At 31.3% G+C, this 17,163-nt stretch overlaps 6 protein-coding genes and 1 non-coding gene across 16 annotated transcripts; 2 read left to right on the top strand and 5 right to left on the bottom strand.

Moving 5' to 3' along the window:
* Positions 1 to 168: 168 nt before the first annotated feature.
* Positions 169 to 6,434, bottom strand: LOC117242744. 2 transcript variants are annotated; one of them, XM_033509652.1, is made up of 16 exons: positions 5,918 to 6,434; positions 5,612 to 5,774; positions 5,252 to 5,322; positions 5,026 to 5,164; positions 4,763 to 4,940; positions 4,599 to 4,700; positions 4,284 to 4,508; positions 4,050 to 4,094; positions 1,831 to 3,981; positions 1,647 to 1,761; positions 1,371 to 1,575; positions 1,105 to 1,291; positions 872 to 1,030; positions 659 to 811; positions 494 to 586; positions 169 to 413 (listed from the first exon to the last, which is right to left on the bottom strand). In XM_033509652.1, exons 2-16 carry the CDS (start codon positions 5,654 to 5,656, stop codon positions 184 to 186), a joined length of 4,098 nt encoding a protein of 1,365 aa, XP_033365543.1. In that variant the 5' UTR covers positions 5,657 to 5,774; positions 5,918 to 6,434; the 3' UTR covers positions 169 to 183. The 2 variants fall into 2 exon arrangements, with proteins under 2 accessions (XP_033365543.1, XP_033365544.1); XM_033509653.1 differs by lacking the exon at positions 5,918 to 6,434 and having other exon boundaries at positions 5,612 to 5,804.
* A 105-nt stretch (positions 6,435 to 6,539) lies between these two features.
* On the top strand, positions 6,540 to 8,350 carry LOC117242745 (protein AAR2 homolog). 3 transcript variants are annotated; one of them, XM_033509654.1, is made up of 7 exons: positions 6,540 to 6,619; positions 6,705 to 6,786; positions 6,891 to 7,102; positions 7,169 to 7,284; positions 7,360 to 7,513; positions 7,591 to 7,866; positions 7,928 to 8,350. In XM_033509654.1, the coding sequence occupies exons 3-7, from the start codon at positions 6,915 to 6,917 to the stop codon at positions 8,334 to 8,336; spliced, it is 1,143 nt and encodes a 380-aa protein (XP_033365545.1). In that variant the 5' UTR covers positions 6,540 to 6,619; positions 6,705 to 6,786; positions 6,891 to 6,914; the 3' UTR covers positions 8,337 to 8,350. The 3 variants fall into 3 exon arrangements, with proteins under 3 accessions (XP_033365545.1, XP_033365547.1, XP_033365546.1); XM_033509656.1 differs by having other exon boundaries at positions 6,900 to 7,102; XM_033509655.1 differs by lacking the exon at positions 6,705 to 6,786 and having other exon boundaries at positions 6,559 to 6,619.
* An 84-nt stretch (positions 8,351 to 8,434) lies between these two features.
* LOC117242746 (apidaecins type 22-like) lies at positions 8,435 to 10,216 on the bottom strand. 4 transcript variants are annotated; one of them, XM_033509657.1, is made up of 10 exons: positions 10,108 to 10,215; positions 9,912 to 10,004; positions 9,706 to 9,789; positions 9,543 to 9,623; positions 9,376 to 9,456; positions 9,209 to 9,289; positions 9,042 to 9,122; positions 8,875 to 8,955; positions 8,710 to 8,788; positions 8,435 to 8,573 (listed from the first exon to the last, which is right to left on the bottom strand). In XM_033509657.1, exons 2-9 carry the CDS (start codon positions 9,996 to 9,998, stop codon positions 8,744 to 8,746), a joined length of 621 nt encoding a protein of 206 aa, XP_033365548.1. In that variant the 5' UTR covers positions 9,999 to 10,004; positions 10,108 to 10,215; the 3' UTR covers positions 8,435 to 8,573; positions 8,710 to 8,743. The 4 variants fall into 4 exon arrangements, with proteins under 4 accessions (XP_033365548.1, XP_033365551.1, XP_033365552.1 ...); XM_033509660.1 differs by lacking the exon at positions 9,543 to 9,623 and having other exon boundaries at positions 10,108 to 10,216; XM_033509661.1 differs by lacking the exon at positions 9,209 to 9,289 and having other exon boundaries at positions 10,108 to 10,216.
* A 697-nt stretch (positions 10,217 to 10,913) lies between these two features.
* Positions 10,914 to 16,324, top strand: LOC117242741 (mitochondrial import inner membrane translocase subunit Tim17-A). Of its 3 annotated transcripts, none has more exons than XM_033509648.1 (2): positions 10,914 to 11,023; positions 15,655 to 16,324. In XM_033509648.1, the coding sequence occupies exon 2, from the start codon at positions 15,670 to 15,672 to the stop codon at positions 16,147 to 16,149; it is 480 nt and encodes a 159-aa protein (XP_033365539.1). In that variant the 5' UTR covers positions 10,914 to 11,023; positions 15,655 to 15,669; the 3' UTR covers positions 16,150 to 16,324. The 3 variants fall into 3 exon arrangements, with proteins under 3 accessions (XP_033365539.1, XP_033365537.1, XP_033365538.1); XM_033509646.1 differs by lacking the exon at positions 10,914 to 11,023 and adding an exon at positions 14,751 to 15,106; XM_033509647.1 differs by lacking the exon at positions 10,914 to 11,023 and adding an exon at positions 15,282 to 15,404.
* Positions 10,942 to 11,014, bottom strand: Trnav-aac. Its single transcript has one exon. It is a non-coding gene; the product is annotated as a tRNA-Val (tRNA).
* On the bottom strand, positions 11,203 to 14,706 carry LOC117242740 (tropomyosin). The gene is made up of 5 exons (XM_033509645.1): positions 14,478 to 14,706; positions 13,865 to 14,182; positions 13,560 to 13,784; positions 13,134 to 13,445; positions 11,203 to 11,503 (listed from the first exon to the last, which is right to left on the bottom strand). The coding sequence occupies exons 2-5, from the start codon at positions 14,174 to 14,176 to the stop codon at positions 11,279 to 11,281; spliced, it is 1,074 nt and encodes a 357-aa protein (XP_033365536.1). The 5' UTR covers positions 14,177 to 14,182; positions 14,478 to 14,706; the 3' UTR covers positions 11,203 to 11,278.
* A 128-nt stretch (positions 16,325 to 16,452) lies between the features above and the next one.
* Positions 16,453 to 17,058, bottom strand: LOC117242742. Of its 2 annotated transcripts, none has more exons than XM_033509651.1 (2): positions 16,782 to 17,058; positions 16,453 to 16,707 (listed from the first exon to the last, which is right to left on the bottom strand). In XM_033509651.1, the coding sequence occupies exons 1-2, from the start codon at positions 16,920 to 16,922 to the stop codon at positions 16,519 to 16,521; spliced, it is 330 nt and encodes a 109-aa protein (XP_033365542.1). In that variant the 5' UTR covers positions 16,923 to 17,058; the 3' UTR covers positions 16,453 to 16,518. The 2 variants fall into 2 exon arrangements, with proteins under 2 accessions (XP_033365542.1, XP_033365540.1); XM_033509649.1 differs by having other exon boundaries at positions 16,454 to 16,710; positions 16,785 to 17,058.
* Positions 17,059 to 17,163: the final 105 nt, after the last annotated feature.

Consider the following 17,163-nt stretch of genomic DNA (forward strand, 5'->3'; position numbering starts at 1 on the left):
CAATTTGTTCATATTAACCCCTTAACCTACAACTACGGGCATAGTCCGTAGTACGATGATCGGGCCAAATATAATATATAATAGTATATATAATAATATATACTATTGTATATGTATAATAATAATATATAATAAAATTCTCGAACGTAAATCGTAGGTTAAGAGGTTAAAAAAAACTATGCATTACGTTTTATTTTCTTCCAAAGTAACGAACAGTTGTTTGTTTTTTCTTAAATAAGCCCTCCAAAAATCTGGGTCACGCGTATTAAATAATCCACTAATCTGTTCCATGGTTCGATCATGCAATGGCATAGATGGAGTCCACTTTAACGTATTCTGTATCACTTCATCAAATTTATGCCTCGATAAACTCAACAATGCTGAGAAAACTCCTTCTTTTTGCTCATCTGATCCTAGTTAAAAATATTAATTGTTAATAACTAAATTTCCTATTACATTTAAAACACGAATAAAATAAATAACAACAGTATACCTTTATCGGAATTGATTAAATCGCACAGTTGTTCTACAATTTGACCAACTAAATTATCTTTATCTTCTATTGGGAATACACGCATCAAATTACCTGCATTTAAGAGTATGTAGTGGAAGTTATAATTTAAATATTTAAATGGAGTTTATTAAATTTTATATTTACCTAATAAAGAAAACGCTCGATATGTGCTCGGAAATTTCTCGTTAATTATCATAGATAACAGTGCACCCTTAATTATGTTCGTGTGCGTCCATCTAGTTCCTTCTCTTTTTGCAAGAAGTATAATAGCGATTTCTGCTTCACTATCATTTCTTTCTACAAATTGATCAAATTATATTTAGGCAATAAACCAAAAGTATTATAATTGTTTCTTACCTTGAAGTGCAGTCAAAAGTTCTTTGAGCAAATCTTTCGATAATGTTCCCATTGGATATTTGTAGTACATTGACACTAAATTTTTTAAGGCATAAAGTTTAGGATAGTCCATAGCTTGCTGCGCCATAATTAAATGTGCCATACATTTTGGCAATAACCCTGTATACATAATAAATAGTTACAATAACGAAATAAAAATTTGATTTTGAAATGATTTAAAAAATTACACATACTATTAGTACTTGTTTCGTTATTTGGAAATACTTCTGGCCAAGAAGTGAGTACTGTATATAAAATAAGTATTGCATGAACTCCCAAACAATACAAAGCATCGCAACAAAATATCCTCACTTTTTCTCGATCCTTCTTAATTCGTGCTAAAACCGTATACATTCTAGCAAGAGATTCTATTGCATATCTCTAAACATAAAATTAATTAATCGTTAATTGCATTCGTTAATTTTGCATTACGTAAGAAAATAGTAGGGAGAAGCCAAACCTCTATTCCTTGATTAAGTCTAAAAAGTTTGTACTCTATGCCAACTTGAACAAATTGAAATACAGTGGGCATTGATTTTTCTAGGTCAATTAATAATGCTGATATTCTTTGTTGTGCTTTTGTCATTAATGGTGCAGGCGGTGTATAACTATTATCTAAATTGCTGTTATGTTCCTGTTCTGTGCTTAAGAATTCTATAATTCCTCTAAAATCATATGGTATATGTTAGTAATTAGTCATGTTAAAAATTAATTACAAATATGATGTGATACTAACTTTGCTATAATACGAGAACTACAGGTAAATTTCAGTTTTTCAATCACATCCCAATGTATGGAATTCTGCCAATCATTATCTATCAGCCTTTGCAATTGTTTACTCACGAATTCATCTAAAATAAATAAAGCATATTTTAGATAATCCCATGTTTTAAAAAATCTGTTAGCAGAAATTATCTTACCTGCCATTAGACCGATATGTAAAAGTTTTTTATTACACATTTTCTTATCCTTCTTAGATGGATTATTATTAATATGTTTTTGCAATATTTTAAGTAGACAGTATGATTTTAGTTCGTGTTCTATAGCAGAATCTTCCTGTGTAATACAAACATTCGTGCGTGTTATTTCTTTAGTACATAAATTCCTTTCACTTATATCATTTATCTCTGAAGTATCAGTGGAAGACTTGTCATTGAAATTTAGTAATTCTTGTTTGCTCGTACTATTTGTTTTGTTGATTTCTCTTACATCTAGAGAATTAATTTCACATACATGTTTCAAATGCTCGTCATTCTTATTCGAATCAGTCTTTTTCTCATTCAATTTGATTACCCCTTCCAAAGAATTAGTATTGAGTGTAGTATCAAATAGACTATACCTACTATTTGTTTTAAATGTTATGTTTGTATCTTGTCCGCATGTCTTGTTTCTTACATTACTTGATAAATTTTTAATATCGGTAATTGGTATTTCGTGAACAGCATCTCCTACAATATTTTCAGTACTGCTAGAATGTACCTTTGAAGAAATTAATTGAGTTTCTTGTATATTATTACCACAAATTTTTTGCAACTCATTATTATCTTCTTTCAATTCATTTAAATCAGTACAGTTGGCATTTTCTAAATCTTTTATTAATTGTTTCTTGAACTTTGGAACATTGTTTAATTTCTTTTGTTTAATCATTGTGTTCTTAGGTACGTGTGCAATACGAGATTTCTTTTTAGGTATATAATCATCCTTTTTGACTACTTGAGAATTATTGTCTAAACCTTCTTGTTTTTTAGATATATTACCATTTTCATGCTCATAATTCTGCATATCTTGATGTTCCAACACATTTTGACATGTTTTCATGATTTTACTATTCTTCTTTAAATTTTTTATTTTTTCCAGCAACTTTGGTCGAATAACGGATTTTTTAATTTCGCTTTCACTTATCTTCCTTTTCCTATCAGATTGTGGCGTTTCTGACATGTCTGTATTTAAAGTATTAGTTTTTTCAATTGATTTATCCAATTTTACTAAATGTGATACGTGTACTACTTTTATCGGGGATTCGTTTACCGGTTTAATATGCTCAATAGAACATGATTCATTTTCCATAGAAGATTTTATTTCTATCGCGCTTTTATGCTCTGTTAGTGCCGAATATGTGTCCGTATTTGCTTCAGATCGGATCAGTTTACCAGATTCAATAGAATCCGATAATATTCCTGAATCGGTTTCACCTCCTACTGACTTACTACATTCAACCAAATTTCGTACTATTTTTGCTTCAGCTTCATTTCTATTTGTATGATCAGAATTCAAAGACAAGCTAGATCTTCTTATACGTAATATGCTTTTAGATTCTACATTAATATTTGTTTTACTGTCACCAGTTAACTCTTCTATGTCTTCTGTACTATGTAACAAATTATCAGATTTTCTGAGAAACGAATTTCGATACTTGCTCTTCTTAAGCTTTTTCTTAAGAGAAGTTCGTTCAGTTTTGTTAACAATTGATTCAATTTTCCAAAAACCAGTATACACATTTTGTAGTCTTTTGCATTTTAATCGAGATAATTTCCTCAACGTTTTATGCCCATTAAATTTTTTTGTTTCTTTTCTTCTGTAAGCGTCCATCAGTTTTCTCAATTCATTGAAATTAAATCGCGTAGAGTTATTTATATCGTACATACTACAAGCATTTAGATGATGATGCTGACAACAGCTATGGTTTTGATTTAAGCCCTTTTTATTTAATTTCTCCTTCATTTTCATTTTCATTTCCAACATATCGATTCTTTTTTGTAACGACAAAATAATCGATAACGTAGGCGTTACCATATTCTCACAATGATTATTCTGATTAGTTGTATTCGAATCTGTCCTTGATAACGGATTAAGTGGCGTCGATCCGATATAGTATGTACTTGGATCTATTAAATTCGATGTCGGAGGAAAAGTATTACAATAATCCGAGCGACCTAACGAAATCGTATGGGGCGTTAACAGACTTGTTGGAATAAACTCTACACGATTGTTCTGATTCGGTAAATGCTGCGAAGAAGTGTCTGATAATGTTAATAAAGTTTCAGTCTTACACCGTTGTCCATCCCTTATATCTAAAAATATATGAAATTATTAAAATATATTTCATATAAACGAATACTGTAAATATTTCAATGTGTACCTATTGATGATTGTAATGGAGATGGAGATCTTTTTGGTGGAGATGAAGATCTTTTTGGTGGAGATGGAGATCTTTTTGGTGGAGATGGAGATCTTTTTGGTGGAGATGGAGATCTTTTTGGTGGAGATGGAGATCTTTTTGGTGGAGATGGAGATCTTTTTGGTGGAGATGGAGATCTTTTTGGTGGAGATGGAGATCTTTTTGGTGGAGATGGAAATCTTTTTGGTGGAGATTGAATCTTTTCAACAAGTTTTGGACATGAATTGCTCATAATTGTGCATATTTTCTCAAGGGGAGGTGGATGTAATAGAACATCGCAGTTGTCACAAAATATAGGATATAAGACATCCTTGACATTATAAAAATTGTCCGTTAATACGCTTTTATCTGTGACTTCCGGATTTTGCATTATTGTCTTTCTAGTCGATGTATTAGTTCCAACATCCTGTAACTTTGCTTCTATAAAATAAATTAGATATAAAATATTGAATTATTATTAAAAAATACTTTTAAATCAATTATATTAATTCTTCAATTAAATTAACTTACTATCTTCATTTTTTACAGAAATTTTCTTTTCCATCTTTTTCATTTTTGTATCATAGGATTTTTTTACATTTTTTAACTCCTGTTCCAATTCCTTGATTCTTACTGCAAGAGATAATCAAATTACTAAGCTACATAGAAAATTTTAATCCACTTTATAAAATTACCTTGAAGTGAGGATTTTTCTAAATCATATTGTATTATCTTGTGATTTTGATCTTCTTCTGTGTCCTTTATTTTACATATTAATTGTTGTATATGCTGCTGATCAGCTGCTGCCTTGATATTAGCTTCATTAACTTGTGTAGTCAGAGTTTCAATGCTTTTTTTATATTCTGTATTTTGCTAAGAATTATATATTAATAATACATGACTAAGAGGAAGAAAGGTAATATTTTGCAGGATAATTTACATATATTCTTTTACTTACAAGTTCCAATTTAATAATTTTTGCTAAAGTAGAATTATAATTATATGTTGTTTCCTTTATAGCTTTACTTGCTGTATCTAGCTCTTGCTTTAATCGTTCACATTTTTTTGTTTTATCATTATATTTTTTAATTAATTCACTAAAAATAAGCATTTCGTTAATATTAATTAAAAATTATGACAGATACAAATATAAAAATACATGATTAATATGTTAATTTGCTTACTGAGTTCCAGCAATTTTCTTTTTTAACAATAAATAGGACTGCGTCAATTTGTCTAGATTGGAAATATCCTCCTTAAATGAAATAAATAACAATCGACAATTAAAATTATTAAGAATTAGAATTTTAAAATGGCATAACAGTAACTATAAATTTTATTAGTAAATATTTCATATTAAACTCGTATTAAAGTGATGCATTTCATTTGACTAGAGTCTTAGATTAAGGTTGATTAGAATTCAGATTAAATTTTTATTAACTAATAACATAGAATTAAACGGTATTATAACCTCAAACTAACCTAAATAGTCGATACTATTAAATTCGATTTAAAGTAAAAACTTCTGATAATAAAATACTCACTTGAGCGGTTTCATCTGTTTTCAAATCCGAAAGATTATCGTCCATGGTAATTAAAATGACAGTTAGTACTATTTGTTTTAAAATTATTTGTATTTTTGAATGCCGATCAAGAAACACGTTTATGCGGCGTTCAGTTTGATGTTTACAATTCCGGCTAGGGACCCTAATATTTATGATAAAAATTATGTTAAAATTTCTATATAATATAACGACATTATATACAGGTGCGTAAAAGATTTTTATACGTACTATATATATATATATATAAATTAATAATATTAATAAGTATTCTTTTAAAAGTATTACCTTTAACTGTTTTTGTATGCACCGCAGTTTTGTATGTTTTTATAATAGTAAACTTTTAATAGTATTACATTATATCAGGCATACATTTTAATATAGATACATACATATTTCCTTTTTCAAGATACAATATGACAATTATGATTTTTCAATACACTCGAAATATGCCGCGCGCTTTCTTGTTAAATTCTGCGCATCGCCTCACTCCGTTCATTTACGATGCCGTTCTTTTCTCTCCTTCCATATTTTACTAATTAGTACACTACATAGAATTAATCAATTCGTATGGTAACTGCCGAATTGAGTCAGTGTGATTTGTTATTGAAATTAATAAACATTATTGATGGTCCTGTATACATGTAGCATTCCTAGTTCAATTTCCCTTAGTAAGGAAAGCTTTATGTCAAAAATTCTACTTCGATATAGAATTGATAAAGAAATAGAATTAAACTAATCTAAAGTTTATAGTTTTTATACAAACCGGTTTGGAGCTCGGTACAAGCGAAATAAAAGTATGTACATATGTATTTCCTAGAAATGGTGGGGGCAGCGATGGCCAATTAACAAGGGAATAATCTACATTGTACATTGTATGTATACGTATAGAGTGGTTCCCTACTCTATAATACATTGTTCATGCGTGATAGAAAATAGGATGACAGACTGACCGTTTGTGTATACTAAACGTTTACAAGAATATTTTGGGTAAACTGCAAAATTTTTGTATTAATTTGAAAGTAACAGTGTTGTAAACTATTAATTTAAAGATGGACATAAAATATCTTTCTAGCACCTTTTATTCAACAACGTTCATATATATTATATCTTGTTACTCCAGTAAATAAATATAAACTTATTTTCCAATTGTTTAGGTAAATGCTTGGTGCTAAAGTAGTAATAGACAAATGTAAACGATTTATACAAATATATGAATTTCCATACGATTTATATATGAAGAAAACCATTTATTACTCAGATTTTACAGTTTTATTAATTAATCATGGGAAGCAAAGGAATAGAAATGGATCAAATTCTAGCCCAGAGGCTTCTCGTTGAAGGTGCTACATTAGTTATGCTGGATGTACCTGTTGGCACAGAGTTTGGCATTGATTTAAAATCCTGGAATACATTAGATAGTTTTAAAGGGATTAAAATGATCCCACCAGGATTTCATTATGTACATTATAGGTAAATTTGTTGTAGTTATGTTTTCCTTATTTATAACATAATATTTATATATTTATATTCTTTAAGTGCTGTAGATGAATTTGGAGAAGCAACACCTAAAGTTGGCTTTTTTCATATATTTAAAAAGTCTGAATTTCTAGTGAAACGTTGGGACGCAAAAGAAGAAGATTTAAGTTCAGAAAGTATGATAGCACTTAATGTACTAAAAAATTGTTAAAAGACTTCATTATTAATAAAATCTAATTTTTCATACAAAGCTATAGAAGAAGAAACGGTTGAAAGGTACAAGAGCAATTTGAAAGATTTAGATAGATTTCTAGGATGTTACCCTTACGATATATGGAAACAATGGAAGGAATTAACAAATCATATTACCCCTTCTCTTGTTGAACGTTGTTTACCCATATGTGGGTATGTTAATAAATTTTATAAATTATTAATTGTCTTTGCTATATTTATTCTTTTATTAACAAATTTCTGTATTTCAGTTTTGTAAGGTCAGCATTAGAATTAGAATATTGCACTGATGCTGCAAGACCAAGAGGTGGAGAATCAAGTTCGAAAAGAAGAAGGAGGAGTGGAATTACCATAGAAGAGAAGGAAGATGAGCTTCTTCCTGATATGAAACCTAAGCCTGGAACAGAACTTCGACTTTCAAAAATACCTTGTAAGCAATATCCAGATGGAGCATCACCAACTGAGATTACAAAGTATTCTTTGGATACGAGTTATGCATTGGATACTGTTCTTAAGAAATTGACGCTGTAAGTAATTAGTTAAATATTTGTTCCAGAATTTTATAACCTACGATTAATATCTTTACAGTCCCATAGAGATAATTGGTGAAATGGAGTTGGCATTTGTCTGTTTTCTTGTTGGACAAAGTTTTGATGCCTTTGAACATTGGAAGAAACTTGTATCTCTTATTTGTGGAGCCGATTGTGCGATATCACAACGTCGCACAATTTACATTGAATTTATGAAAGCATTAGAAGTTCAATTGATGCACGTACCCGAAGACATACTTTGTGACATTGTAGCCAATAATAATTTTGTTTATCATAATTTACGCAAATTGTTCGCAAATATTGAAATGAATTCTGAATTAGATGGACGTTTAAAATCTTATACAACGAGATTTAGCGGACGATTGTCTATAAAATTTTTGTGGGATTTTTCTAATTTGCAGGAAGAAACTGAAGATGAAGCGCCGGTTGTTGTTTCGTTAGAATAGTTGTAAAATGTATAATATAAAACGTATATTCTTACTTCTTGTATATATAGGTAATGTTTATATATATAAATAAGGATTGATAAATACAAATTTTCCTATATTTTAAAATAACAACCAATTTTATTGTGAAGTTAAGTACATCTTACAGAGTATTAGGTTAAAATATTTCAATTCGCCTCGGGTATATTAAGGAAATAATGAATACTTCTTCAAATATTTAATGAATATTCAGCCTGGCTGAAAAGTAAATTGAAGACATTACATCGCGTTTGATATCATTATATTATATTATATAATACTATATATAAAAACTTTCAGTAGGAAATATATTGCCAGTTATGACATAACCGATTGATATTTAATTAATATGTACCGGATATGATGTTTGGGTGATGTATTCGCACTGGTCAGTTATTTGGTTCCGGATCTGCATCAGCTTCACGACGAAGGCGCTGAGGAGAGTTAAAATGAAGTTTAATCAAACAACCCTACTATCGACAGTTATCATATAAACGATTGATATCTAATTAATATTTACCGGATGTGGTGAACGTGGTGGTGGAATATACACTGGTCGGTTGCTTGGTTTCGGTTCTGGATCAGCTTCGCGACGAAGGCGCTGAGGAGAGTTAAAATCAAATTTAATTAAACAACCCTACTATCGACAGTTATCATATAAACGATTGATATCTAATTAATATTTACCGGATGTGGTGGACGTGGTGGTGGAATGTACACTGGTCGGTTGCCTGGTTCCGGTTCTGGATCAGCTTCGCGACGAAGGCGCTGAGGAGAGTTAAAATCAAGTTTAATCAAACAACCCTACTATCGACAGTTATCATATAAACGATTGATATCTAATTAATACTTACCGGATGTGGTGGACGTGGTGGTGGAATGTACACTGGTTGGTTGCCTGGTTCCGGTTCTGGATCAGCTTCGCGACGAAGGCGCTGAGGAGAGTTAAAATCAAATTTAATCAAACAACCTTACTATCGACAGTTATCATATAAACGATTGATATCTAATTAATATTTACCGGATGTGGTGGACGTGGTGGTGGAATGTACACTGGTCGGTTGCCTGGTTCCGGTTCTGGATCAGCTTCGCGACGAAGGCGCTGAGGAGAGTTAAAATCAAATTTAATCAAACAACCTTACTATCGACAGTTATCATATAAACGATTGATATCTAATTAATATTTACCGGATGTGGTGGACGTGGTGGTGGAATGTACACTGGTCGGTTGCCTGGTTCCGGTTCTGGATCAGCTTCACGAGGAAGGCGCTAGATAAAAATTACCAAAAAATTTAGTATAGAACACTGTCATTGTGCATCAATATTTAAATATTGATATATAAATACTTACAGGATTAATTGGTGGGAGACTTATAGGTCGGGGTGGTCGATTACTTGGTTCTGGTTCTGGTCCAGCTTCCCGACGACGACGGAGCTGTGGTAACAAAAACGATTTAATATTGGTTCTCATACTTGTCTCAATTATTTTTTTATCATATAATTTTTAGCTTAAGTATATCTGCTCTAATTAACTATGGACATATTCTCTAATGTTACCTCAGTTTTACGTGTATTTGGGATTGTGGTGGTAGATGCGGCTACCACAAAGGTAATAGCCAGAATGGCGAAGATAAAGTTCTTCATGATTTTCTATATGAAAATAATGTAATTTAGTTGCGTGTACATCTTTGAATATTTTTAGAAATATTTTTTAATAAAATAATTACTGGTATATATATGGTGTGTATCTTACCTGATTAACCGGTGGTCAGACCTCTGAATGAGAAGTCACTGATATCGAATGTCCTGAGTTGCACCGTATTTATACAAACTGTTAGACGTATCAGTCTTTGTCTGTGTGAAAGTTCATAGTACTTTGGGAATCACCGACTGCGCACAACACACGCATGATAACGAGAATCTCTTTTTATTCTAGTTTTCCTTTAGTCATGTTGTTGTTTCAACAAAGTTATGAATTTTTTTTCCATTCTTTCTTATTCTTTCACAACCTATTTACTGTCGCTATATAAGTCAAGTTTATAGTCCAATCATGTTTTTCCATTAGATTAAAACGGTAGCACATATTTATATTTACTACATTTTAGGTATTTATATTGGCTATTACAACATATTATCACAGATTATTTAGCATTTTTTGAAAAGAAAGTCTTTACTACATAAAATTGTTTAAATCATTGTATCATATCATAAGTCGAAGTGCACTGTTTGGTTAAGGTGCACCAAATGTGTTCTTATTCATTTGTGAAAGTACACATGTATACATACAGCCTAGTGCAAGAGGGAATTACCGCGAATGATAATAAGAATAAATATAAGTTTCTTTTCCTTGTGTTCTTGGAAAATCCATTTTACTTTTACAAATGATTTATTTTTTCTAATCTGTTATAAATATTTATGTTATTCGTTCTGGGATTTTCTAGTATTTTAAGTTTTAAATTTCCTCAGGGCTTAAACATTTTTATAAATTACAACCAAAATAATATTTTGATAAGTCAAATTTATGTGACGGGAACCTCTACTGATCTTGTGAATTGTTTAATTCCCTCTTGCTTTTCTGCAAAAAAACTGTTTCCGCCCGGGATCGAACCGGGGACCTTCCGCGTGTTAGGCGGATGTGATAACCACTACACCACGGAAACAGATGGAAGGTGTTTTTTATAATTTTAATTTATTGATAATTTTTACAACGTATTTTTTAATTAATCTTTATGCATGTATATATTAAACATTCTCTATTAAAACACATATCAAATATATCTATATCTATAATTTCACTCATTCTCAGCAAAGGAGTAGGTTAAGAGGTATAAAAATATGTAGCCGTAAATTATTTCCGAACAAAGTTTCTATTTTATACAAATTATAATAATTACAAAACAATTCAGGGAGTTTAAGGTACTTCCTTATTTAGGAGACTGTACGTTAGCCTCAAGGACTCGTTTCTCTTCTGATAATAATGAAACCTTTTCTTCATACTTTTCTCGTAAATCTCGGAAAAGACAAAGCTGCGTCTCGTATTCTTTTTTCAAATCTGCATTTAATTTGACCGCGGCATCCATTTTGTTAATCATCGTATTATATCGTTCACGTTCCTCAGAAATTCGGACTTCCATGTCATCAACCTCTGCCTATAATAATGGCAATAAATATTCACTTCATTTTCTTTGTCGTTTCTAAAAATATAATTCTTTAAATAATTTAACCAAATTGTCTTAACCCCTTAACCTATAACTACGGGCATAGCCCGTAGTAGATGACCGGACCAAACGTAAATCGGCCCAAAATTCTCGAACGTAAATCGTAGGTTAAGGGGGAGGGGGTAAGGTTAATTCGTACAAAAATAACGCATGCTTTTGTGAATTATTTGTGACGACACAGTTAAAATCTCTTTATTAAAACCAATAGTACATTAAAGTATGACATTCCAAGAATATTGTATAAAATTTTCACGGAGAAATATTAAAAAATACGGCAATGGCAGCAATTATTCGGACGTGTCTCGGAAAAAAGTAGAATTGCTCATAACTTGGTGCTGGATCATCTGAAATCAAAAAATTAAAGTTCATTCGTTAGGTAACAGTTTTCCCCAGGTAAAGCTGGGAGGGTTTTTCGAAATTTTAATTTTTCACTTTTTTGGAACACTTTGAATGGGAAATTAGCCGCAAATTTTCGCAAAATCGATTAATTTTCCCTTCAAAATGTTCCAAAAAAGTGAAAAATTGAAATTTCGAAAAACCCTCCCAGCGTTACCTGGGGAAAACTGTTACCTAACGAATGAACCTACCTCGCAAAAAGTGAAATCGGCTAATTCAAAGGTTCCGAAAACCCTCCCAGCGTTACTTGAAAACTGTTACCCAACGAATGAACTTTGATTTTTGATTTCAGATGATTGAGCACCAAGTTATCAGGGGCACCGCAATTCTACCTAGCCGCAAATTTCGCAAAATCGGCTAATTTTCCCTTCAAAATGTTCCAAAAAAGTGAAAAATTGAAATTTCGAAAAACCCTCCCAGCGTTACCTGGGGAAAACTGTTACCTAACGAATGAACTTCAATTTTTTTATTTCAGATGATTGAGCACCAAGTTGTCAGGGGCACCACAATTCTACCTAGCCGCAAATTTTCGCAAAATCGGCTAATTTTCTCTTCAAAGTGTTCCAAAAAAGTGAAAAATTGAAATTTCGAAAAACCCTCCCAGCGTTACCTGGGGAAAACTGTTACCTAACGAATGAACTTTGATTTTTTGATTTCAGATGACTGAGCACCAAGTTATCAGGGGCACCGCAATTCTACCTAGCCGCAATTTTCGCAAAATCGGCTAATTTTCTCTTCAAAGTGTTCCAAAAAAGTGAAAAATTGAAATTTCGAAAAACCCTCCCAGCGTTACCTGGGGAAAACTGTTACCTAACGAATGAACTTTGATTTTTTGATTTCAGATGATTGAGCACCAAGTTATCAGGGGCACCGCGATTCTACCTTTTTTTCCGAGACACGTCCGAATAATTGCTGCCATTGCTGTATTTTTTAATATTTCTCCGTGAAAATTTTATACAATATTCTTCGAATGTCATACTTTAATGTACTATTGGTTTTAATAAAGAGATTTTAACTGTGTCGTCACAAATAATTCACGAAAACATGCCTTATTTTGTACGAATTAACCTTACCGCCCCTGTAAGGTCTGTAATCATTCGATTGACAGACCTTATGATGATACTGATCATATTTTACTGATTACATACTACTTATTATATTTTACCTGCAAATGCTTTACTTCCATATTACGAATTTGCAACAGACTTCTGGTGAGAGACTCTACTTCCTTCAGTGAAGCCACCTGATTATTCAATGCGCTAATTTGCTTCTCCTGATTAGACACGGTACGAATTCGATCTTCCAATTGCAGCGAAGTCTGAATAAGTTTGCCCTTTAACTGATCCACCATTCGACGAAGCATGACCTCGTTACCTTCACCCTTCAGCAGGGCATCGTACGTCGTCTGCAACTCCGTCAGTTTTTTTTCTGCGCTTTCCAACTTCTTTTGATAAGAGTCTCGTTCGTTAGCCGCTTTCTGTACATAGAAAAGAATTTATCATAGCTTTTTATTATCGTTCATAGAAATTAAGATTTCATAAAACTTATTACCTATTATTAATCTTTTCTGTTTTTGTATATCAAATTTTACCTGCACTTCTTCTTTTAATTTCGATATTAAAAGTTCGTGTTCAGTTACATTGTTATCGTCTCCTATCACTGATTTATCGTTTTCCGGTTTAATCGGATCGACCATGCCAGTAAGTGCAATTTGCTCTTCTGGTTTCTCAATATCAGCATTTCCGTCTTGTTTTGTCACGGAAAAAATATCTCCGGCGCCTATGGCCGTTTCTTGCTGAATTTCCGGAATATTTGGCTACAAAAAGAATTCACAATTTTACGAAACTAACACTCGATTATTCCATTATTATCCGTATGTAGATATATTTAACTCACAGATGACACATTTTGCTTTGCTTCAGATGTTGTGCTGTCCTCCACTTTTTTTTCTAGAGACTTATTCACAGTTTCACAGATAATTTTCTTATCTTCAATGCTAGTCGCGTTTACTTCCGTTGCGGACATCTCTATTGTTTGATTTTCTATGCCATACGAAATCTTACAGTCAATATCTTGCATGGGTGCATTTTGATTTTCTACCGTGGCGACTGATGTATCTTCTACATTGTCTTGTTGACCTGACTTTGCCATTTCAGATAGACAAGAGTCTGGATCAGTGGTTGATTTAAGAGTCTCGTTGTCTGACATTTTTATCTGCAAGAAACGTCACTTTTATATGTTGTACACGAAGCATACGAAACAGAGGAAAAGCGAATTTGTTTCTGATGTATTTTCACTGTGTTCGTTATTATCTAACTGGTCAAATAATTTTTATCGTTAGGCACGAAATAATTTCTTATTCTTATAGTATTATAGTCTATTGACTGTTTGGGTGACGATCGAAATTCTAAAATGTTACGTATAATCTGTTTTACTTAAATTTAGTTCTAGTATATGAGTCGTAGCTTTGGATCGTCAGTTATGTTATAAGATCGATTTTATTAATTACCGGGAACTTAAAATACAATGGAATACGTGTTAAAAAATGATGTTTTCCCTTTAAATACGAAACTTCTTGTCACACAAAAGCGACTGGATATCCAGGACTAATGAAAAGTATGATGTATTTTTGGACATTGTCTGCTAGTTCTATTTTAAACTATCGTAAACGTGTGCCAGTCTAGCATTCAACAAACTGCTAATCGTATTGTATTTAAAGCAAGTACATGACATAAAACTTGTCATTGATTATTCGTTCGAATTATAAGGATGTTCTGGATTGTACGATTATTTATGGGAACAAAATATATCTATACAAGAAGATATTGCTATAGTAGTTTCATTACGAAATATCATGCACTGTGAGGCAGAATTAATGCATTATTTGTACAAATGAATTCGAACGTAATTATGAAAAGTGCAAACGAAAAATAATTTAACGAAATGATAAAATATATCTCAATTGTTTTCGAAAAGTCATTTATTACACTAAATTGATAGACATCTCGTTATTCTTACATAATCAAAAAAAAAGCTTTTATTTGTATGAAGGTTCATTAACATAGTTACATTCACCACAGTGTCGCGCTCGAGGCATCTTCTTCCTCGGCATTCTAATTATTTGAAACAAATTTTATGGTAAATATGTAAAAAGATTTTATTTTTATGATAAGACTAAGATTTTTTATAAATGAACTGCAATCTTTCATATTGTTATGTACATGTTAATTGGGTGTGCACGAGATCTAGTCCCATAACCTCACTTATATCATATATTACTTTTCTCACGTTTTTTCATCTCTCCTATTTAAATACATATAGATATATTGCTTTTACGTAACATGTTTCTATAGGAAAATTGAATGTAAGAAGAATGCTCCAGAAACATTACTGTCAGTATAAAATTCAAAAGAATTAGCAGTAAAGGTTACTTTTAGTGAGTCTTTTTCATACATTTTACATGAAATCAAAAACACATTAAACATTTATACATGATTGTTACGATGTATTAAGTACTTGCCTTTTTTTCTTTTTTCCTTGATAACAATGATCATACATGCATCATTTATTTAATAATGTATAAAATGTGGTAAAACCATAATAATATGATAGTTATTATCATTATTTGCAACTATTAGTACAAAAAAAAATATGTGTATTAAATAAATAAATAAATCTTCTTACAGAATATCAACTAAGGAATGGAAGAATACGCAAGAGAACCATGCCCATGGCGTATAATAGATGACTGTGGTGGTGCATTTACCATGGGTGCTATTGGTGGTGCAGTATTTCAAAGTATTAAAGGATTTCGTAATGCACCCAGTGGAATAAACAAAAGAGTCCTAGGAAGCCTTATAGCTATTAAGCAAAAGTCTCCTATTATTGCTGGAAATTTTGCGTTATGGGGTGGTATGTTTTCTACAATAGATTGTACTTTGGTTCATCTTAGGAAGAAAGAAGACCCATGGAACTCTATTATCAGTGGAGCAGCTACTGGTGGAATATTAGCAGCAAGAAATGGTTTACCAGCCATGGCTGGTAGTGCAATTATTGGAGGAGTGTTATTGGCTTTAATAGAAGGTGTAGGAATATTTATTACCCGTTTATCTGCGGAACAATTCAAACCTCCATCATTCACTGAAGATCCAAGCCATCTGAGACAAAGTCATCCATCGTAAAACGTATAAATATCTAGATATATTTTAAATTACACTCAACTAATTAAGTACAAATGTTTCATATTCTTTGAAACAATAGTAGTTGACAGCTATCATATTGCCAGTACATCAAATTTGTATAGACAATTCAGTCTTTTGATTTAAGAAATATAATAATAGTTTGGTTTCTATTTAATTCTGATTTTGTACTTTTATTGAATTGTTAATAAGATAAAGCACTTAACATAAATATAGTAGAAATTTATTAATGAAAAACATATTTATAAAATAAATTGATTTACTATTTATTTTCATTATTTGAATTTATTTTTAGATTAAATTATCATTATAGTTTAATGTAACATAGTCTTCTTAAGTTAAAATCTTATTCTAATCATCTTCATCTTCCATTTCTTCCTCGTAATACCTGGAAGTTGAGGGAACAGCCAAGTCTAACGATTTGCTTGTAGAATCTTGTTGATTATCATTTGTTGACTGATACTTGATACTTTGTGAAGGAGACTTGGTTTTTGTACCTTTTAATGATTTGTTCACTAATCCCAATAAATGAAGTTGCTCCACCTAAACATCTTGTCATATGAAATGTTTTTCAATATTAAAACAGATAAAAAGGGGATTGTAAATATTATATTTACCTGCAGACTACTTATTTGATCATCAATTTTTGTTAATATATTTTGAAGAAGTTCTTTTTCTTGTATTAATTCTCTTTGAAAAACGAGTAAATCGCTGGTACTTATTTTTATATTGCTAAAATCATCGATAGTCGCCATTTTTGGTAGTGTTATTTAATTATTTTTATTTTTAACGAAATCAATAATAAAATGCAAAATTTATAGTAACAAGATACGCTAAAGTATCAAGTTCACATAATTTTAAAAATTCATTCTATGTAACTAATAACCTGTAACTTAATGTTTGAAGGTTATGTATGAATGTATGAATGTAGAAATGTATGAAGGTTTTCATAATGGGTTTCAATGTTACCAACTTGACGTGTGAGTAAATGCTGGC

This window comes from Bombus vosnesenskii, unplaced genomic scaffold, assembly GCF_011952255.1.
Source record: "Bombus vosnesenskii isolate JDL3184/JDL3185 unplaced genomic scaffold, Bvos_JDL3184-5_v1.1 scf7180000016278, whole genome shotgun sequence".
Classification (NCBI taxonomy): domain Eukaryota; kingdom Metazoa; phylum Arthropoda; class Insecta; order Hymenoptera; family Apidae; genus Bombus; species Bombus vosnesenskii.